This window comes from Protopterus annectens, chromosome 12.part0, assembly GCF_019279795.1.
Source record: "Protopterus annectens isolate FY-2018-M chromosome 12.part0, PAN1.0, whole genome shotgun sequence".
In the NCBI taxonomy this organism is placed as follows: Eukaryota; Metazoa; Chordata; order Ceratodontiformes; family Protopteridae; genus Protopterus; species Protopterus annectens.
In genome coordinates this window covers 1,341,785,350-1,341,809,581 of record NC_056746.1, presented here as the reverse complement: position 1 = coordinate 1,341,809,581, position 24,232 = coordinate 1,341,785,350, and the positions used below count along the sequence as shown (strand labels likewise).

The window sequence follows — 24,232 nt, the reverse complement described above, 5'->3', positions numbered from 1 at the left end:
GAGCTAGTAAGGGAGACAGCTAGAAAGGTGCTTGGTATCACATCGGGACACAGGAAGGACGACAAGGAGACGTGGTGGTGGAATGAGGAAGTACAGGAGAGTATACAGGCAGAGGTTGGCAAAGAAGAAGTGGGATTGTCAGAGAGATGAAGAAAGTAGACAGGAGTATAAGGAGATGAGGTGCATATGAAGAGTTGTATGAAAGGTTGGACACTAAGGAGGGAGAAAAGGACCTGTACCGATTGGCTAGACAAAGGGACTGATCTAGGAAAGATGTGCAGCAGGTAAAGGTGATAAAGGATAATGACAGAAACATACTCACAAGTGAGGAGAGTGTGTTGAGGAGATGGAAAGAGTACTTTGAGGGGTTGATGAATGAAGAGAATGAGAGGGAGAGATGGTTGGATGATGTAAGGATAGTGAATCATGAAGGATAGCTATGAAGAGAATGAAGAATGGAGAGGATGTTGGCCCAGATGACATACCTGTGGAAGCATGGAGGTGTTTAGGTAAAATGACAGTGGAGTTTTTAACCAGATTGTTTAATGAAATCTTAGAAAGTGAGAGGATGCCTGAGGAATGGAGAAAAAGTGTTTTGGTACCGATTTTTAAGAATAAGGGTGATGTGCAGAGCTGTAGTAACTACAGAGGGATTAAATTGATCAATCAAAGCATGAAGTTATGGGAAAGAGTAGTGGAAGCTAAGTTAAGAAGGGATGTGATGATTAGTGATCAGCAGTATGGTTTCATGACAGGAAAGAGCACTACAGATGCAATGTTTGCTCTGAGAGTGTTAATGAAGAAGTACAGAGAATGTCAGAAGGAGTTGCATTGTGTTTTTGTAGACTTAGAGAAAGCATATGACAGGGTGCCTAGAGAGGAGTTGTGGTATTGTATGAGGAAGTCAGGAGTGTCAGAGAAGTATGTAAGAGTGGTACAGGATGTGTACGAGGGTAGTGTGACAGCAGTAAGGTCTGTGGTAGGAGTGACAAATGCATTTAAGGTGGAGGTGGGGTTACATCAGGGATCAGCTATGAGCCCTTTCTTATTTGCAATGGTGATGGACAGGTTGACTGACGAGATTGGACAGGAGTCCCATTGGACTATGATATTTGCAGATGACATTGTGATCTGTAGTGAGAGTAGGGAACAGGTGGAGGAGACCCTGGAGAGATGGAGATATGCTCTAGAGAGAAGAAGAATGAAGGTCAGCAGGACTAAGACAGAATATATGTGTGTGAATGAGAGGGAGGATAGAGGAATGGTGAGGATGCAAGGAGTAGAGGTGGTGAAGGTGGATGAGTTTAAATACTTGGGGTCAATAGTTCAGAGTAACGGTGAGTGTGGAAGAGAGGTGAAGAAGAGAGTACAGGCAGGATGGAGTAGGTGGAGAAGAGTGTCAGGAGTGATTTGTGACAGACAAGTACCTGTAAGAGTGAAAGGGAAGGTCTACAAGAGGGTAGTGAGACCAGCTATGTTATATGGGTTGGAGACAGTGGCATTGACAAAAAGGCAGGAGTTTGAGCTGGATGTAGCAGAGTTAAAGATGTTAAGATTTGCACTGGGTGTGACGAGGTTGGACAGGATTAGGAATAAGTATATTAGAGGGTCAGCCCAGTTTGGAAGGTTTGGAGACAAAGCCAGAGAGACAAGATTACATTGGTTTGGACATGTGCTGAGGAGGGATGCTGAGTATATTGGGAAAAAGATGCTAAAGATGAAGCTACCAGGTAACAGGAAAAGAGGAAGGCCTAAGATAAGGTTTATGGATGTGGTAAGAGAGGACATGCAGGTGGTTGGTGTGACAGAGCAAGATGCAGAGGACAGTAAGAAATGGAAACTGGTGATCTGCTGTGGTGACCCCTAACGGGAACAGCCGAAAGAAGATGATGATGAATAAAGGGCACAAGGGACACTCTTCTTTTTTTTAACCTTTATTTAAAATTTATCCTTGAGAAATGTAAGATCCAACTTTAACATTCTTTGGTGTCTCTATACAGGTTTTTTAATAGTCTATTAAACTGTTCTAGAAATGCAAATGCTTCTAAAATTTTAAACAAGTAGTTACAATCTACAGAATCAAAACCTATCTTGATATCTACTTTAATTAGGGCCAATTTCTTGTTCATTCCATTTTTAAATCTAAGATAGTTACTACCTTTTTGTATTATGGCATGTTAATCTATTGACTACAAATCCTGTTTAATCTTTATGAATTAATTTATCTACAATAACTCTTAATTTTGTGGCAGAAATGGAAGTAAATATTTTGTAGTCTACATTTTTATTTAATATTTATTATTTTTTTTATTTAACATTTGGGAAAGTCTGACTTGGAACAAAGCCAATTTTCAGCGGAGGCCCATGGAGAAACCCTACAGATGCATTTCTTTGTATTTAATAATGGAATAGGTCTGAATGAGAAGACTAACTTATTATCCTTCCCTTATTTAAGTATAGGTGAGAGTACAGAAAATTTCATGAGGCAGGAATTATTTTGCCACCCTGAATTATCCTGAAAATGTCACTCAGTAATTCTAAAATATTTACCAGAAGTGGACTATTTAATTCCATAATTAAACCATCTAATCCTCGAGATTTTCAATGTTTACCTTTTTTAAAGCTTTTTTTAACTTCTATCAGGGCAATAAGCTCATTCAGCTGAGTTATCTGTTGGTCGTTTAGTTTACAAGTAATATTTTTCTTTAAATAATTGTCAAATTTGTAATCATCAGGATTATTAATTTTATCTTTATTAAGATCATCATGGATTTTTTTTTAAATATTAAGCATTTCATCTACACCGTAAGCTTATTAGTGTGAGGATTTCAAATATAATATTTGTACCTTTTTTCTTAACATCTTACTAATATTGGTGAATCTATGTAGACTTTTTGAACTATGCAATATTATTTTTTCTAAAGAAATCTCCACTTTATACATTAAAACTGTTTGATATTTTGTCATTATTTTTAATGACTTCAGTATTATCTGCTGTCTTTGTTTGTTGTTCAAACCTTGCTTTGTCTATTTTATCTTGTATTTCTAAAACTCTTTATTCTACTCTTTTATTTTATTAAGATTAGGTGATCTTTTATGCACTCTTGCACCTATTCCATGGATCCAGTAAAAATGACCTAGTGTATACAGTTTTCCATTATATTTAATTATTACAAATGCATATATTCCTCTAGGATCATTAATGGATTCCATGACCTTAGGCATTGATGTGAATTTTCTCCAAAGTGTAACAGTTCCTCTCCTCTTTTGGTTAAAAGAAGCAGGTGGTAACATTTCATAACCTAAGTTATTTAAATATTGTCTATAGTTATCTAACATGTGAGTCTCTTGCAAGAGTATAATATCTCATCTATTTAATTTTAGATATCGTGTTAATGATTTCCTTTTATTGCCATTATTTAGTCCATTTACTTAATAGATAATAGATTAAATCTATCCATACTGTGAACGTAAAAAGATTTTATTTAAAAGATAAAATGACACATTTATCCACCATATTAATTTAATTATATATAAGACTCGAATGTATTCCTCTGACACTATCTTGATGTCCCAGATTTTTTTTTTTGAATTCTTCCTTTCTACAAACTAAACTATTAAAGTTCAAAAACAACAAAAATAAGACAAGTCTACAACTAGAACTGTAAAACTAATAAAACACTACCTGCCATGGATATCAAATGTCATTGTCTACCTATTGGGGTCTATATCACTTCATCGATTTGTCGAATCACTATGAGCAAAAACCTATTTGTTGAACCTTTTTATATCGAAGTAGCTAATCACAAATGACAAAGTTTTCCTAGGGCAAACCAATGGTTGGCCACCATCTGGAATGTGTCCTTTTCCCCACTGTAGTGTAATCTCAGTGTTGGTATATTTACTTATGGGGATGTGGGGGCATATCCCCCCACCTGGGTAAGTTTTACATTTTATGATTGTTTTTGTGGTCGCTTGGTTGGCCTACCGTTGGTTTTCTCTAGGTAAAATTTCTATTAAAACGGCATTCGATGATTAGCGGCTTCAATAAAAAAAGGTTCAACACATAGGTGTTTGTTCTTTAGTGATTCAGTGAGGTGATATAGATCCACCTATTGAATATTCAAGATATTAAACTATCGCTCTATCTAGCAACACCTAAAAATTCATCCAAAATATAGCCAACAGCTACTGTGACTTACAAATAATTGATATAATATTATATAATTATATATAGGTTAAAAATAAGATAGTATTAATTTAGTTAGATATTTTGCCATTTAATTCTATCCCCATATTACGACATACAAGATTAATAATCCTCTTCTATTATTCACAGACATTAAATAATCTAACAAATGGTATGCATATATACTTATTTATATAACAGCAGTATAAATTACCCATTTAATATTCTTAAATTATTCGCTCATTCTACATTAGTATTAGTAGATCTCTGAATAAATAAGTATAACAGAGTGGGACCTGAAGAGATAAAGGGGTCTATATTATCTTGTTGATGACAAACAGCGAACTGCAAAAACAGCAAAAGTCCAGGTCACCGATTTTTATCCTAGGGAAAAAAATTGGTAGACCAACAAGACACAACACACCAGTTAAAACATTTCAAAGTGTGGGGGTTCACCCCCACACTCCCCAATGTGGGAGGCTGTGCCCCCTACATTCCCCCCAACTAAATATACCAACTCCGAGATCACACTACAGTGGGGTAAAGGGCAATGTCATGGCAACGGCCAAGCAATTTTTTCCCTAGGAAAACAATTGCTGGCCTACGCTTTCACTTTATTTCCATTTCGTTGTTTATTTGTCATCAAAACGGCATTTGCTGTTATGATGTTTCAACAAAATAATATAGATCCGAGATAAAGACATCTGTAAACTTATAGGTCACAGGTAATCTTATCATACTAAAAGATAATACAAAAGAGAGGTCAATGCCCACATATATTTATCACATTAAAAACACACACATGTTTTATAGCTCTAACAAAAAGCTCTGACTTAGTTTTTAAAGTACAAGTGCCTATATTTCAAATTTCTGTAATACTCAACACATCAAATATCAAACTATTTAAAAAAATAGCTTATTAAACTACTTCATTAAAATATGCACATTACTGAGGTTGAAGAGAATACCTTACTATTTGTATGAAGTCAAAATAATTGCAGTCTATATTGCATTCAAAAGTTACAAAACATTCAATTTAAATCCTGTTTTCCTTTCCTGGGTTCAAACATATTGAAAAATCTGCTTTACTTTCTATCAAAATGAATGCACTAATTCAGCAAAAAAACACTGACATTTCAACTTTGACTTATGAAATTAGTTATTTCAGGTAGTCCTAGTGAATCTAATAACATTCAACATGTAAGAAGCTTCAAAGTTCACATGACCAAGCTTCACGTTTCAGCTTTCATTTATTTTATCTGATTTTCTATGTAAAGTATATGAGATCTTGTACATTCACATTTCTGTCATATATTTACCCACTTATATTCTACCTTATTGCATATATCTTGTATTTCTAAAATGTCCTATCAAAAAGCTATTTAATCATCAGTTCTCTAAGAAATATTATAGTATGTGTACATATTTCTTAATTTACTGATACTGTTCTTTCATTAATCATTCGTAGTAGACATTGCATTCCTTGTGCATACGCATATTCATGTTTACTAATGTTTTACTAATTCTAATATTACACACAATCTTGGCTATATATAAAAGAATTCCTGCTTATTTAATCTGGATACAATTGTGCTGTTCTGATCTAAGCGTTACATGCTGACATCAGAATCTGGCTACAGCATGTGAAAATTACAACTCACAGCACACTGAAGCTGCTAATTTCCTCTGTGAGTTTCACATTCTTCTTAGTTCTTTTAAGTTGCCCTAATCAGTAACAAACATGTAACTTTACTTCCTTAAATTATGTGCAGTTAATATGTATAGTTAAAGTTAATAACACTGCAGCATCAGCTATTAACATGTAAAACTTTAACAAATTATATGTTACATTGCTGTATTATATATACTGCATGTTAAACATTACTATACCTTTTGTCTTACAAGTTCTTCACTTCTAAGAAATGAAAAGAGGTGTTATTTTTGAGTATTCTATATATATATATATATATATATATATATATATATATATGTGTGTGTGTGTGTGTGTGTGTGTGTGTGTGTGTATACTTGAGAAAACAAAACAAAATAGAATGTTCTTTTTCTTCTTTCACATACAACAGTGATGAACTTTGACTTATATTTTCTTCAGCACAGCTCAAGGTGGGAAAATTGTAGCATTCTGAAGAAATGGAACATTCTTTTGTTTTCAAGTTTTCTCTGTGTCTCTGTTGTTTCATAAATGACCTGTGAAAGGGATGTGTTGTACTGCAGCAAGGAAATCAAAATTGCCAGCACTTTAACACTTCCAATTAGTATATTACTTAGATCGGACCTTCAGTTAACTCAGTAATGTGCATACTAAGTGAAGATGAATAAATAAAATGCTTAAATTATATAACTTGAAGTACTTCTTTAAAATTTAGAAACACACTTATAGGTTTAGTTAAATGAAATATATTAAGCTTTTCACTGCAAATATAGTACAACAGTAAAACTAACTCTTTATATTCCTCATAACAAAAAATGCTTTAGCTTAAAATATAAATACATACTTACATATGTGCTGATGCTTAAATTCCAGTACAAACCTTTTACTTAAAAGGACTTTTAAGTCTTAGAAGCAGTTTTCTAAGAATTAAGTGCACTCTGTCTCTTCATAGATATACTCTTCCACTCCATTTCTTCAGTATTAAGGATTTTATTGCTGTTAAAAAATGTGAATGCCTCCTCCAGTGCATTAAATATTTTGGTTTCCTCAGAATGGAATAATCTGATCTATGCAGGAAACACCAACATGATTTTAATATTTTTTTTTAAGTTCCTTGATCATTGGTAAATAAGATTTTATTTTAATGATTACTTTACTTGAATAGTCATTATCAAATCTGAAATCATATTCACATATATTAATATAATCCTGTATAATAGATAAAAATGACTGGATGTCATTTTTAACACAAGAATCCTGAGTACCATTTCTTGAGTGACTCATGTTGAAGTCTCTTCTCCCTTAACCAATCAGTTGAAATTCTAACAGAAAAACTATTGCTTTTGAAGAACATGAAGCTATAAATCTTTTTTTTTTCCTTTTAATGAATAGAATTAGCTAGCAAGTATCTTCACATCTTTTATTACATTTTCTGTCAAAGAAAAATTGTCATCACAGAGCTTTCACCAGTTACTGCTCTCAGTTAAACATCTTGGCCACATTCCCTGTATCCATCTCTTTATGAAGCTGTTAAATATCACTTTTATTCACAAGCTAACCCATGATTTTGCTGTTACTCTATTTTGAACTGTATGGTGATTTTTTTTTTTGGAAACAAGTGTCACCTTTGTTACGTGCACCCACTGGATTGTTGTTCCAACTTGCCAGTTCATATCAAATGAAGAAATGTGGAATTCCTTCTTGCAATAAAGGGAGGCTAGGATACAAATTATATTTAGAGCTTCTGATTCTTTACTCCTCAGATGTGTGAATTACTGTCATTGTTTTAAAGTTTTTTGGCTACAATCTAAAACGGTCATTTGCAAGCAGAATGATCATTATGTTTCTGATTACCAAATAAGAAAAAAGACTGTGATTAAATAAGTCAAAGCTTAGATTAATGGGATACAATATACCTGCATTTAATTTCTCTAGTTTTTACCAGAATTTCTTATTAGTTTCTACTCTGTCAGTGAGACAAATGTCAAACAAATGTAGCAGGTATAGCTGCTCACCTTAAGAGCGAGTCTTGATTCCTTTCTCCTCCTTTATAATAATATATGACCACTAGGTGTCACCCAAGTGTTAGGATCAACAGGCTCCTTTCTCCTCCTTTATAATAATATATGACCACTAGGTGTCACCCAAGTGTTAGGATCAACAGGCTTCTTTCTCCTCCTTTATAATAATATATGACCCCGCCTCTTTTTCAGTGTAATTATCTATATCTCCTAATTTTTCTGTGGTAGCTATAGATTCTAAAACTAAAAATTTTAAATTGTGTGAAGTGTTATTATTAATAACATGTCTGGCTATCACGTTACTTTCATTTTCTTTGTTAATGGCATATATGTGTTCTCTTATTCTTTCCCTTAATGTCCTAGTTGTTTTCCCAACATAAAAACTATAACATTTTTGACATGTAGCAAGGTAAACAACATTTCTGGTTCTACAGTCTGTATAATGTTGAAACTCATATTTCTTTTGTGTATCTGGATGTATAAATATGTTAGTATTAGCTATATATCCCCATCTACAATGGTGACAGGGAAAAGTTCCCTTTCTAGTGGATAACTTTGATTTCTGGTTCCTGTATTCATAACACAGGATCTGTTTCAAAGATTTGGTGTTCTTATAACAAAAGCTAGGAGCCATGCCAGCTAACTTCTTGATGTTCTCATCTAATAATAATATATTCCAGTTTTTTCTAATCAACTGTGTTACTTTTTTATTCTTATTTGTATAAGGAATAACAGCTTTTCAACTTGAAGAACAAAAGCCTAGACCAGAGTTTTATAACTTAAGTAAAGAAGAGAGAGGGGAAATGGATCATTAGGCTACAGGCTGATAGAGGCCATGGTCTAAATGAAAGGTTTCTCTCAAACCCTTTCTAAAAGATTGTGCCTTAAAACATTAATTTATTGCTATATTACAAATAATAACAATGTGATTGTTGTACAGCAGCTAGATGCATAAAAATGTTTTAGGTTCATCAGACATTTTTTGCATATGCTTTTATTCTTGTATATGATTCTGTTTCAAGCACATACGAGAGTTTTATGAAAGTCATTAGTTATATGTATCATTTTTATATATATGCTTTTTATATATATGTTTTAAATGATTTTATGATGTTAGGAAGTAATGATGTCATATATTTATATTTATATGATACGTTTGTTGCATATCAGGTTTTTAGATGATCTAGTATTATATATGACAGAATACATAAGTTCTTTATATGGATACAGGCACTTTAAAACTAATTGAGATCTAATTGGCTAATTATGCCCTGGCTGTGATATTTAAGGGGATTTGTATTCAATGTTTTTTAGAAAGTCTGATGAAACGTTTACACAAATATGAAAGCGCTTACTGAGTTTACTAATAAAGGACCTTGGTTTGACTTTGGTTTGACTTTTTTGGTTGGCTTCGATTGTCGTGGAGTACCAAACTTTTATTATTTTCATTGTGTCACAATTTGTTTGATTGGTACTTTGCCCTTTTGGTGTTTCTTTGCTTTATAATTTAGATATCACATCAGTCAAAGCTTCCAGATTTATTTCTGGACTTTCCACTGACATTTGGTCTTGATGTTTCTACTGCCAGACCTCACAGCTGTACATCAGTTTTAATATACGAAAATGACAATCAGTTCATATCTACTTAAAGTGGTTATGCACTTCAGCCTGACCTTGTGGAAAAATGCTTGACCTCACTGTAAAGGGAATGACCTTCTCTTTAAGCCTATGCTATTAGATTGCGCAGTACGCAGCCAACATATGTGCTGTGCCATATGATAGCCCCATCAGAAATTGGTAACCAGTGATGTACCTCTTGTACAAGGGATAGGCAGTAGCTGTTTAAATTATGTTCAGCTGTAAGCATTACTGTTCATATGCATCAATGAAGTCTAGACTATTGCAACCAGTGTCTGTTGCTAAATGCAGTAGTCTTGTTCATATGCATCAATGAAGTCTAGACTATTGCAACCAGTGTCTGTTGCTAAATGCAGTAGCCTTGTTCATATGCATCAATGAAGTCTAGACTATTGCAACCAGTGTCTGTTGCTAAATGCAGTAGCCTTGTTCATATGCATCAATGAAGTCTAGACTATTGCAAGCAGTGTCTGTTGCTAAATGCAGTAGCCTTGTTCATATGCATCAATGAAGTCTAGACTATTGCAAGCAGTGTCTGTTGCTAAATGCAGTAGCCTTGTTCATATGCATCAATGAAGTCTAAACTATTGCAAGCAGTGTCTGATGCTAAATGCAGTAGCCTTGTTCATATGCATCAATGAAGTCTAGACTATTGCAAGCAGCATCTGTTGCTAAATGCAGTAGCCTTGTTCATATGCATCAATGAAGTCTAGACTATTGCAACCAGTGTCTGTTGCTAAATGCAGTAGCCTTGTTCATATGCATCAATGAAGTCTAGACTATTGCAAGCAGTGTCTGTTGCTAAATGCAGTAGCCTTGTTCATATGCATCAACGAAGTCTAGACTATTGCAAGCAGTGTCTGTTGCTAAATGCAGTAGCCTTGTTCATATGCATCAATGAAGTCTAGACTATTGCAAGCAGTGTCTGTTGCTAAATGCAGTAGCCTTGTTTATATGCATCAATGAAGTCTAGACTATTGCAAGCAGTGTCTGTTGCTAAATGCAGTAGCCTTGTTCATATGCATCAATGAAGTCTAGACTATTGCAACCAGTGTCTGTTGCTAAACGCAGTAGCCTTGTTCATATGCATCAATGAAGTCAAGACTATTGCAAGCAGTGTCTGTTGCTAAATGCAGTAGCCTTGTTCATATGCATCAATGAAGTCTAGACTATTGCAAACAGTGTCTGTTGCTAAATGCAGTAGCCTTGTTCATATGCATCAGTGAAGTCTAGACTATTGCAAGCAGTGTCTGTTGCTAAATGCAATAGCCTTGTTCATATGCATCAGTGAAGTCTAGACTATTGCAAGCGGTGTCTGTTGCTAAATGCAGTAGCCTTGTTCATATGCATCAATGAAGTCTAGACTATTGCAACCAGTGTCTGTTGCTAAATGCAGTAGCCTTGTTCAACTGCATCTAAATGCTGCTCAGCTGCACATGTCAACAGGTGAAGACAGGCAAGACTGACCTGTTGTAACTGGTCTGCACTGTTCATTAGGAAAAAGGCTGTATAGTTTTTCTGCAAGAAATACAACTGTTCACAAACATTTTGTCCCTAATTTAGTCATGGTTGACATGATGTCTCTTGATTCAGAATAAACTGGGGCATGTTTTTGCTTACTCAAAAGAAAAGTTGTAAAAACATATTACATTAGGAACAAATAAGAAATTAGATCCTGATTAAATTTCATGCTTGTGTGAATGTCTCCTCCTTTCACCTTTTTGCCATCTTTCATGGGGCCTGAGTATTCCTTCACCCTATAAGGTATATCTACAAGTGGGCAAAGTCAAATATCTCAAATATCAATTACAAAGATCACAAGACTGCAAGGAACAAAACATCAATTACTGTTTTCCATAGGAAATCACCTTTCCATATATGATGTCATTTTTTCTACCCAGCCTCTTAAGACATCTTGAGAGATCCAGAGCTAATTCTTATTTTCACATGTTACTTTGGTTTGTGTATATGATTCTTGCAATATCACTTTTGTATTACCAAGTTTACTCATATGACGGTAATACCCAGATTTGGTATGAGCTACTGCACAATGGTACCTCCTATACTGACCCAACAGATATTGCCAAGATACTGGCCGACAGATTCAGTGTCAACTTTACCCCTCTCTCCCCTACCAAAGGGCCAATCATAATACCAGTAGATTGCCAGGCACCCAATATTACTGGTGCACAGGTTAAAACATCACTGTCCAAGGCCAAGAATACAGCTTCTATGGGACCTGACAATATCGCTGACTGTTTTCTACATGAACAACAGAGTGAACTGGCACCTCACCTGTGTGCCCTGTTCAATCACAGCCTCACCTCAGGCGTTGTCCCTACCAAATGGTGCACTGCTACAGTTATCCCTCTCCACAAAGGAAGAGCGACTACAGATCCTGAGAACTATTGTCCCATTAGCCTGATGAGTCTGATATGCAAAGCTATGGAATGCATTATCATGGACCTAATAAACAAGGATATAGGGAATCTCCAAACTCTGGATCCCACACAGTTTGGTTTTGTGAAGGCTAGATCATGCCTGCTCAACTTGGTCGACTTCTTTGAGTCAGTCACCAGAGCTGTGGATGAAGGCAAGGTGGTTCATACAGCCTACCTTGATCTGGCCAAGGCCTTTGATACCATTCCCCACTCAGGAATCATAGAAAAACTCACTAAGCTAAGCATCAACTCCTATATCACTAGGTGGGTTGCAAACCGGCTCACATGTAGAACCCACAGTGTGAAAGTAGCTGACTCCAAGTCAGACTACTGACGAGTCACAAGTAGAGTCCCACAGAGTTCAGTCCTGGGTCCTCTCCTGCTTGGTATCTACTTTACTGAAGTCCAGCCCAGCACAAAGGGACTCTGCCTGTCAAAGTTTGCAGACGATTGCAAGTTAGGAGCTATTATTAACTCCCCAAGTGATGTTGACATCCTACAGAAAGGCCTCACTGAGACCAATGACTAATGACAGAACCATGGGCTTAAGCTCAATGCAAAAAAATGTGTCATCATCCCCTTTGGGAAAAACCCATTTCCCATGAATTACCAAATCGATGGTAGTCTGCTGAACACAGAAGGTGTCATAAGACATCTGGGAACACAGATTGACAGCAACCTCTCTTTTGACCCCCACATTGTTACTGTGGTCAGAAAGTCCTTCTATGTGGCACATCTCATTACTAAGGGCTTTGCATCCAGGAAGTAAGAGGTCATTGTCTCCCTCTAGTCTTCCCTCATTAGGCCAATCATCTAGTACAATGCCCCGTTTGGCATGTACCTCACTAGTCACTTGCAACAACTGGAGAAGCCACAAAAATATCTCACAAAGAGGATCCTAGGCCTTCAATACTTGTGCTATATGGACAGACACAAAAAAGTTCAACTATTCTCTGCTCATATCACCTACTTAGAGGCGATCTCTGCTTAACTTACAAAGCCATGTCTGACCCAGCTCTGTTAGAAATGCTACATCTAAAGAAATCTCAATCCTTGCACACCACATGCTCCAGAGACTTCAACCTCATTACCACAATAAACAGAACGTGCTGGTGGGACATGTTCATACCCCAGAGGCTGTCCATGCTATGGAATAGACTTCACATACATGTCAAACAGAGCACCTCACTGGCCCTCTTCAATAGAAATCTTGATGAATGGGTGGGAAATAGAAAATTCAACCTGGGGATAACTCCAGCAGCTCTACTCGACAGAGGTACTGGGAGCTAAGGTCAGGTGGCATGATGCCAGGGTCTTTAATTACCTAAATGAAAAAAAAGTCACAGTTTAAAAAGTAGAGCATCCAAGCCTAATTTTGGACACACATATATTTGCTGTACTTGTCAAGACAAGGTAAGAAACTTTTTGCAGCAGATGTATTGCAATATTTGTATAACATGAGACAGGATTTTTGCCAAGTAAAAATTTACAAGTTCATAGAGAACAAAATTTGAAGTATCCCTGCTGGCTGTTAATACGAGAAGCATTAGTAATATTTTTTAATTGAAAACTTGCTAAAATCTCACAAGGCTTGATGTTGTTATTGGTTGTGAAATGTGGTTAAAGATTAATGACATGAAACCAGGGTTCAAATGTTTTTTACTGTAACAGACAACAAAAGATTAGATGGAGGAGTTAGGACAGGGATTAAAGAATATTATAAGACCTATGGTTATTTATATGTCTGATGATTACACTGATGCTATAGACTATGTAACTGTGAAAATAAACACAACAATTAAGTGACAATTTCTGGAGTGTATAGACCAGCAAAATTGCTAATGACCTAGAGGAATTCATACATTTTTTTGCACGCAACATACAAGGGAAAATAACAGTAACTGTAGGAATTAAATGTATCAGGATTAGATTAGAATAATACTGATTCAACAACATTAGCAAGGAAAGTATTTACAACATATGTATGGGAACAGCAATTGCTTCAGACTACAAAAACAAAATACCAGGAATTGAAATGGACATTATTTGTGTTTCTAAGGAAATCACCGTTACTCATATCAAGTTTTACCACTGTTTGCTGTGCTAGATAAATTCTACTAAATTGAAATCTAAACCAATGAGCCACAAATTAATAGTGGACTTATATGGAGGCAAAACAGTCACTGTGTGAAACTAATTGGAATGATGTGTCCACTGGAAAAATTGCAGAAGGAATGTGACAAGGTCATGAAGATATATTTCCACAAAAACAAGATACTTAATTAAAATGAGAGGCAAAAATATAACAAAATGGAATCAAGGTTGAAATGTAACTTTGGAAAATTAAATAAATAAGCTGGCCAGACAAATTAAACATAGCGTGTGACAAAATTGAAGAAAATCTATATATAAAGATATTTATAATAATAGGAAAGTATTTTATTGATACATAAGATGCAGTAGGATTAAAGAGATACAGATTGATACATGGTGTGTATAGCTCCTAAAATGTATTCTGAAACACAAGATATTATAGACATATTTACAAAATGGTATGCAAAATGGTTTTGAACCTCAAAAGGCATGATAAATTGTTCCAGTAACATCCAGGTAACGTCAGATACTGAAAATATATTGGGCCGTCTTGAGAAACAACTACACAAAGTATATCCAAACAAGCAAGGGGAGATGACAGAGTTATTAATAATGACCTGAGAGCACTCCAAAATGAACTTGCAGTACCATTGTATTTCTTATTCACTAGGTCATTTAAGTAAGGGCTGATGCCTCAAGATTAGACACCTGTGCTTGTTAAACCTATTTTAAGGGAAAGGGGAATAGGGCAAACATGGTGTCAGTAAGACCTATACATTTACTTTTTTGTTGTTTAAAATAATTGAAAATGTTTATGTTTTGAATAAATTGTTGTCAGAATTAAAAAGTTTGGGGCTTGAACCCTGTATCAACATTCATATGCTGAAAAGAGATATAAACACCTTGTTCTATAACAATATAATAGATATAAATAAAACATATATGCTGTGATATAATTTATGTAGACTTAACTTCAGCCTTTGGGTCATGCACAAAACACAGATCAATAAATTAGAACAAATACGTACTGCTGCACTTTTTATAAGGTGGATAGCTGTATTGCTTACAAATAAGACATAGCAAATATTTATTTATTGACTACTATTTCTTCACCAGTAAGTGGACTTTTCTATTGACCCTTTACAACAACTGGACAGGTGAAATTCTATGTTATATCTCTGTCCTTGGCCCAGCAGGTTTAAGTTGTATCACTCACAACTGTTTTCATTTTAGGTGTTCTATAGTCTGCATGCAGATGACTTGAAAATGAATAAACTGATTAAGTGTATTACGGATAGGTCATGTCTGCAAAATAATTTGACTGAACTGACAGTTTAGCACAGTAGAATAATATACTGATAAATAGATCAAAAACTAAGCATTTGAGATTTGGGAGACAAAGATTGAATGGTGAATATTTAATACAATGTACAATGATTGAAACAGTTTGTCTTTGGATAGTTCCTAACTGTTTCTGGGTTTACTGGAGTTACTGACTTGATTTTGAAGGTGACAACTTTATTATCAGACCTTACCAAGGAGGAAGTGATATGGGGGGGGGGTGCAGCATTCTCCCTTATTTGTGAGTTCCTACTGATTTGATGCCATGTAGAATCCCTGTCTACTGAGGTGTAATTAAGGTGCCCCATAAGTGGGGTGTTCGGATGGATAGTAAATGTCTTGGGACATGGAGGGTGATCTATATCTAGATAGGATAAGTCAAGCTATTCACCTTCTGAGGAGCTCTACTCAGCAACCTGATTTTCACTCTGGTGATCCACCCGACATTTTGATTGCTTCCCCCACCCCAACACCCACTTCTGAATAGATCAACTTCTGTTATTGTCACATTTGCCAGCCCCATGCAACAATTTATTTGGATTTAATACCATCACCAGACATCCTTGTGTGTGTCTGCGTTTGTGGGTGTGTGGGTGTGTGTGGGAGGGTTATTATATTTATATATATATATATATATATATATATATATATATATATATATGGTGCCTTTCCTCTCTGGGCATTCTCACCTCTAGCACTCACTTCTGAATAGATTAAGTTCTGTTATTGTCACATTTGCCAGCCCCATGCAACAATTTATTTACATTTAATACCATCACCAGACATCTTTGTGTGTGCCTGCATCCGTGTGTGTGTGTGTGTGTGTGTGTGTGTGCGCGCGCGCGCACACGCGCGTGCGCGCGAGGATCATTATATTTATGTTTATATATATATATATATATATATATATATATATACACATATAGGGTGCCTTTCCTCCATGGGCCTTCTAACCTCTATCACCCATATCTAGAAGCATAAATAATAGTAAATTATCACATCATCATAAAAGAATCAGAGGGGAAAAAAGACAAAAGTTATTATTTCTGAGTTCCAATATTTGTCATTTGTTATCAACTGCTTATATAACCTGTGTCAGAACAACACTGGCATCGGTATCGTCCCCCTTTTTTCCCATTTTGTATATTTGGGATGGGTTGTTACGTCAACAAGAGCCAAAGTTTACTCCGCTGGGTGAGTAGCAGTGCTACTGTGCATTTCTGTAACAGTAAGACTAGTTTTAACTCCCATATCTGGTGTTACTTAAAGCTAGAATCTGCCAATCTCGTTTATGAAACCACACATCTGAAAATGGCAAATAAAACATTCTCTGACATGGGGATGTGCCCGAAAACAGGGAGAGCTGTAAAGCAGGCTTATTATATATTCGCTCCACGAGTACTTTGATGAGATATACGTTCAACGAACGGGCGGTGCAGGCTTAAAGTCTGATAGGGGTCCTAGAATCACAAGCACCAAGTGAGGGCAGTGATGCATGACAGAGGCAGGACACTTGCTCCGGTGGTGGTAATATCGTTAGTAAATGAATGACAGCAAGGTGAATCGCTTCCCTAAAACACCAAGGCGGCTTTTGTAGTTCAGCAATGAATCCCATCCGGAGCCCTCCGCGCCTAATGCGCACATCTTGCGCCCATATCCTAATCTATCCAACTAGTTGTATTTTCTGTAAAGGCAGATTTTTGTTGCATCTGGGAAAGAGGGGTGTTGGCTCTGAAATACAGCGGCATTATAGTGGTACCTGCTATATTTTCTTATTTTATATTCTGTTGTGAAATGAAGTTGAGGGTAATCACAGGCAGAAGCTATATTTACAGTTTTCGTGTTTCAGTGTTACCCTACTAAACTTAGCAGCGATCTTCCTAATTGAAGGAGGTCGCAGGAGTCAGCAACTCTAAATATTAATACTAATGAAAAAAAAAATAGAAAGGGGGAGGGTGATGCTGGACAGACAAAGCAAGTCGTAAGTTAAAGGTAATAAAAGATGGTCACATTCAGACAGGGTGCCTCCTGACGCAAGGACCTGGAAGGGTAAGGGGGCACTTCACACAGTAAGTACCCGAAAGAGACTGTCCACCCAAAACACCGGAGCAGCTGTGAATCTTGTTTTCTCCCGCCCCCAACACAGCCACACACTGCAACAACCCCCCCTGAAAACATACATTCCCGTCCCCCCTGTCCGCTCAGCCTCAGACTCCTGTAAGTTGTCTTGCCTGTCTGGATGGTACATTCGGATGGATACTGTGCTTTGGCTCTGAGTTGCGATTTCCCAGCAGCATAACAGTGGGTTTACAGAGTTGGGTGATGTTTCTAGCACATGCATTTATAAATCTGCTTTATAATGAACCCTGCTTGCTCTAGAGACGGGAATGGTTATAGACTGATGCACTAACTGGATGTAGGGAACAGGACCACATTCGCCCAAGCCTCCAGTCTGCGTCCAGGTAGGTGGGGGTTGCAGAGGTTGACTCCAGAGAGGTGTGCCCTTCCTTTCTCTTACTGACTTTTTTGGTGGTGGGGAATTTGTATGTAATTTATAAAACAATCAAGCGTATGTGGGTGCGTGCATTGCATGTATATGTCTGTGTATCTGTGTCTTAACTTCAGGAAAATGAACCATATACCATCAAAACATTGATTATCTGCAACAATAGAATATATGTCTGCATATCGATTAGAGCAATATATATTTTTAATGTTCTGTGTGTGTATATATATATATATATATATATATATATATATGTCACACACACACACACACACACACACACACACACGTTATGTACAATATAGACGGAAATGCAGTGTTATTCCAGAGCTTTATATATGCATATATACGACTTGTTTATTATAAATAAAAGTCGCAGGGATACTAAGCACTTTTGGATGCTGGGTCCCAATGAAGGCTGAGTGCAAATCAATCTAGAAATAACGAATTTCAGTTTAAGACAAATATTATATGCTTGATCTGCCCACAAGAACATTTTTTAATATTTCTGACATTACAGTGATGATGATAAAAACGACTGATTAGTTGCAGGAAATTGAGAAGTGACAATTATTTCATATTGCTTCAGCGCATTTCTGGATTAACTAGCAGAGGATGTAGGTTTGGGAGCATTACAAAATGTGTTGTGCGGACTGTTACTGCAGATGCATGCAGCCATTTGATTAATATTTGTTTTATTGTGCTTTTCTCTTAGACGTGCTGCCATTAATTTGTGTTCCCCTCCTTCGCTGCATCGTAGCAAATTCTTCTCCGTGATGGATCTGGATCCCATGGCGATATTAAGGGACCCCAAGTTTAGTAAACTGCTGGCGAACTCTTCATCTTTGCTTAAACTGAATGCCTTTCCTAACGGGTCGTGGCCCTTCAACGACACTTCGGGGAACGAGTTCCTGCCCCTCAGTATCAAGGTTACGATCGTTGTGGTGTATCTGATCGTCTGCATCGTGGGGCTGGTGGGCAACTGCCTGGTCATGTATGTAATTGTCAGGTAAGGTGCAGTTAGGAGCCGGGTACCCTGCCCCCTCCCCCAATGGTACCCCCACCCTGTCTCCAGATAGGGAAAAGGATGTGAGGTGATCAGTGTGAGATAAATGTACTTTCTTATTGCTGTGGCTTTGATGCATGCGTTTAATGTGAGCTAGCAGAAGTCCCCCAACACACACACACACACACACACACACACACACACACACACACACACACACACACACACGCCTCAGCCTAATACGATCTACAATGTCTTTGTATATTTTACGAGTGGGTTTGTACTCCTTGACTGCACTAGTGTTTTGTGACAGGGTTACACTTCTGCTTGCATGTGTCTAACTGTAGGTAAGTTATACACCGGCACAGGTACATTCATTACTCGGCAGACGGTACATGAGTTCCCCCTACTGGAAATCTTGCTTCAAAGAGAAATGGGCAGAAAAATGGTTTAGTTTTCATACTAAGATAATAAAATCATTGCTTTAAAATGAAGTTGGAACTGCAGTAAAACATGTTCAGTAGGTTTATTTAGTGCATCCTTTCTTCTCTCTTTCTTGTTTTCTTAGTCATTCCTGAATTCCTTTAATGTTTTCCAACTTTTCTACACCTGTCTTCACCATTAAACTCCTGTCCTTCATGAACTAATTGCACTCATCACTTCTTCGCACACACTCTAGCTGTGTGTGCCTTTTCCTGCAGGTATCTACCCTCACATCCACATTATTTGCAGAAGGAATTCATGTATTTGGTTAATAATAATTATTGCTCATTGGTGCTTAGAATCCTTAATAATTTGCCACAGTGAAGTTCTCATAAATGAACAAACTAAAGTCTATAAGCCACCAAATGACTGACACACACACACAAGCATGCGCGCGCGCACACACACACACACACACACACTCTCACAAAAAAATCTCCCCAAAGACACATTCAGTTAAGTACAAACAGTTTTATTGTCTTATTTATTTACTGAGTTGCTGACTTGTAGTCAAATGTAGGCATTCATTTACTATTAACCTTTTGCATTGGGCCTAATGCAATATGACATAGTTGAGGTTTGAACAACTCAACACTATTCAGATGTGTTTAGGGCCCTCCAGCCATAGGTGTTGCATGGGGACTTACCTTGCCATTTGAGAAACTCTGCTCTAGATTCGATTGTGATTATACTTTCAGATTTATATGTACTTACTTTTATTATATTTAGCTTTGTAATTTCTTTATATTGAGTGCTTTCTGATTTTATTTTATTGCATGCATCATTTTTCTATCTCTATATATGTATAGACACACACACATGTGTATATATATATATATATATATATATATATATATTTTTTTTTTTTTTTTCATTTACTAGATCCCGTCATTTCCTCTGGTTTCAGAGTGCAGTTTGAAAGATCTGTAGCAGTTATTTAGAGCTCAGAAGACAAACTGATATTAAATGGTATTAACATGGGAATAAACTGGAAAGGGTGGGCTCATACATCTAACTTCCTTTTTATATGCTTAATTGAAAATAACACTTGGGAAAACTATTGTTTCATAATATTGAACATTCTAGCTAAAATGTGTAAAACTGATCAGAAAATTATAAATGAAAATTTGCCAGAAATTAATGTCTTTTATCACTGTATCTGCTTGTGGGGTGCTTTTGCAACTGCCAAAGTCCCTGCTACTTAATATAATCACCCCAATTACTCAGAGAAGACCAAGTAATTAGTTTCTGAATTCATAGTATGTTTGTGGCATTCTCTTTTCTACAAGAAATTCACAGAAAGTCATCAATTAATTTATTCATGTCTATCAGGTGTGTTTCAGGAAAAGAAGCCACACCCCCTCAAAATCTTACATAATGTCCAGAAATATAGAGTTCCCCATGGCAGACACAGTTAAACACAGAACAGCAACATGGCAGTGGTATTCAGTAACTTCTCTTTTAATACACTGATGTAATGTGGAGGGCTAAAGGAGTTATGTGGCACAGAATTTAACAGAATCTGTGATGAAATTGCCTCATCTTTGCAACAGCCTACCTACTTATGAATGAACTTCTTACTATAGGGCAACCATAGGTGGTCTGCTTCATGGTATGTGTATGTCCCGACATGTACAAGGTGACCATGGGTGCTCTGCATAGGCTGTGCTTCATGGTATGTGTATGTCTTGACATGTACAAGGTGACCACGTGTGTTCGACATAGGCTGTGCATCATGGTATGTACATGTCTTGACATATACAAGGTGACAGTAGGTAGTATGTATAGGCCATGCAACATGGCATGCATATGTGCTGACATGTACAAGGCAACTGTAGGTGATATGTATAGGCCAGGCATCATGGCATGCATATGTCTTGACATGAACAGGGTGGCCATGGATGTTCTGCATAGGCCATGCATCATGGTGTGTATATGTCTTGATATGTATACATGCAGGGATTGATACCCAATGACACTGGTAGGAACTGGTTGCATTCCTTGTGATGGTACACCCATGGGGACATTTCTGGCATTTAATGAAGGGAACAAATAACAAGAACTGTGTCCATTTTCTCCTTATAAGCTCAAGATAGGATAAACAGACTTCTATCAATAATTGAAAATACAAAAGTAAGTTGATGGCAACAGAAAAAGATAGGTTGTAAGCTGTGCCATTCTGTGAGAAAAGGGACTGCTAGAGTAAAGCAAAGAGTGAAGACCTCCTGGACTAGGCAGACTTGAATGAGTACTCTAATGTCTTAAATCTGCACGTGCACGACATTTGTAGCTCATAACTCCATTTGTCAAGAAAGACTATTACATGCAAAAAATGGAAGGCACAAATCAGTCCAAGTAACCAGACCCACTGTTGTCATAGTAACTGAAAGACATGGGTTGTCATTTTGTATTATACTGTAAACTACCCCTCTTTTTGTTATATGCTATTGCAAGACAATAAAATAAATTATGTATTTAAAATACCCACAAACACCTGCAAGTCTGTACTGATATTCTAGTCAAATAATTTACAAAAATACAGGCCTCATTTTCTCAGTAATTTTACATTTGTTCACTGGAAGGTAAATGACAGGCAACTTCTGCCAAGCTAGCAAAGGCATATTTTAGATGGTGAACAAGTTTTAATGTTTCTTTTTCCATATGTTGCTGTTTATGAGTGTTTGTCCTACTCATATCAAAGCGTATACTAACACAAACATTATCAACTTGTCTGATTTATAGAGAACATTGTTTTACTTGCAATGATAGCAAAAACTTATGTTTCTTCATGTTAATTTTCCTTCAGTAAGTCTGCAATCCAAATACATGTAAAGGGTATATGATATGCTTCTGCAGAAAGCCAAGTGGCTTGTATGTTGTTTTTATCTCTTCTTAAATTTAGTGTTAACAACAAAACAACTGTAATCCACAAATAAGTAGAGAAATGAATTTAAAACCCTCCCTAAATATGGGAAGCCATTTAAGAAATATTTATTTCCTCCTTTGACTGGGCTGTAGGCAACATATGCTAATGTAACCTAAAATTATTAGAGCAAAGAGTCAAAGCATGTTGTACGCCACCAGAATAGCTTAATTTCTGGAACAAACATCCCTGGATTCTCAGTTTTAACTTGTTGTCTCCTCAAAGACCCTGTTCCACATGCATGATATCTGCTGTTGAAACTTATTATTATTATTATTTTTGGGTTTTAGCACGGACATAGTTAAACCCATTCTCAGCATGGATTTAGGTAGCACTCCTGCAGCAGTTTGCTTTGATGCAGACTGCCTTTTTCTTCAGCTTATGTGTCAGAAATGGGATCTCTATTGCAAGTCAAGTCTTACAAATTGTCCATATTTTTTCATTTGATAATGCTGGTTCCTGTACATTCCATGCTCCTTTATCCCCCAGGCATTCCTTACTGCCTTTTAACGTTTTACTACCTTGAGGTAATCTAAATAAATACTGACAGACCTAGTTCATTGTATTTATCAGTAGTTCTACCCTTTATGTTGTGCAGTGCTTCCTCAAGTTCCACATTCCCATAGACCGTGTCTTCTACTTTTTCATACTGAATGCAAACATGTCCCTGCTCCTCACAGATGGTGACATTTAGCGTTATTAACTCATGCCTGCGGCTGTGTAATATATGGCTAGCTAGTGCCGTGTGCTTCTGAAAGTGCTTATGTTCATTCCTGCATATTCTGCTCTACACTCTCACTCTGCAAGCATTTTGTCTGCATGTTTTTACATTTTAAAGGAGATTTGCATATTTGCTGCAATGAGCAATATGAAATTTATACACATCAGAAGAATTTCTAGGGCATTCTACCAGAAAAAGGAAATTGCATCATGCTGCAAGTGTTATAATAAGAAAAAAAACTGATAATCAGCATTGATTGCACATTACCTTTCTTCCAAATTTAGAAAAATATGGCAATTGGTAGAACTCAGGATCTCATGCAAAGCTTTCCTACCCTTCTGTCTTTCTCTGTCGCTGTCTCTCTTTTTCTCAATATTTACTTGCAATCAGGTATTCGAAGCCTTGAGAGCTCTGGAAGAATTATGTGGAGTTGAGAAGGATTTTAAGTCCATTCCATGCCATCAAGTTGGTAGTCAGTGCAGAGAATTAAGACAGAGAGATATAAATGACTTGTTTCTTATAACAAAGTACAAGTTTGGATTCTGTCTACCCTTTTTTGCCCTAAAAGGGACACATTTTTCCCATGTGAATAAGCTGATTAACAAATGTTTAAAAAAAAAAAAAAAATATATATATATATATATATATATATATATATATGTATATATAGGTTTACTATCAAAACTCAGAATGGTGGTTGTGTGTTTATTCATAGTGCTGAACCGAAAAGTCAAAAATATACTCACCATTTTGTACTAGATGTCAGAACTGATAACCACAATATTCCCATTCAAAACTCTGAACTTTCAGAATTGAAAGTCCATGTTAACATTTATGTTTTGCAAGGGGGCAAGCCTCCCTTCACCCCCCCCCATGTAGGGGACTGCAGCCAACACCCTCCCCTGCAAATTATATATACCAAATCCGAGATCCCACTATAGTGAAGAAGAGGGTAAATTACCTGATCTTCACTGTACTGCAATCTCCATTCACAATGCCAAACTCATACTAATGAATCACACTTTACATTCGCTATCATGGATTTGTTGTATTCAGGTTCGGCATTGTGCATCTTTGAAACTGTACCTTCCATCACCTGACATTCGACAAAGTGCATTTCAAGCTTTTCATAGTAAACCGTATATATATATATATATATATATATATATATATATATATATATATATATATATATATATA

General features: G+C 36.5%; 1 protein-coding gene across 1 annotated transcript in view; it reads left to right on the top strand.

Moving 5' to 3' along the window:
- Positions 1-16,763: 16,763 nt before the first annotated feature.
- Positions 16,764-24,232, top strand: part of OPRL1 (opioid related nociceptin receptor 1) — a 270,929-nt gene continuing 263,460 nt past the window's right edge. The window contains exons 1-2 of the mRNA XM_044090397.1: positions 16,764-17,855; positions 18,615-18,908. Of these exons, the coding sequence (XP_043946332.1) occupies positions 18,676-18,908 (233 nt within the window). The 5' untranslated portion in view covers positions 16,764-17,855; positions 18,615-18,675. The remainder of the gene's footprint in view (positions 17,856-18,614; positions 18,909-24,232) is intronic.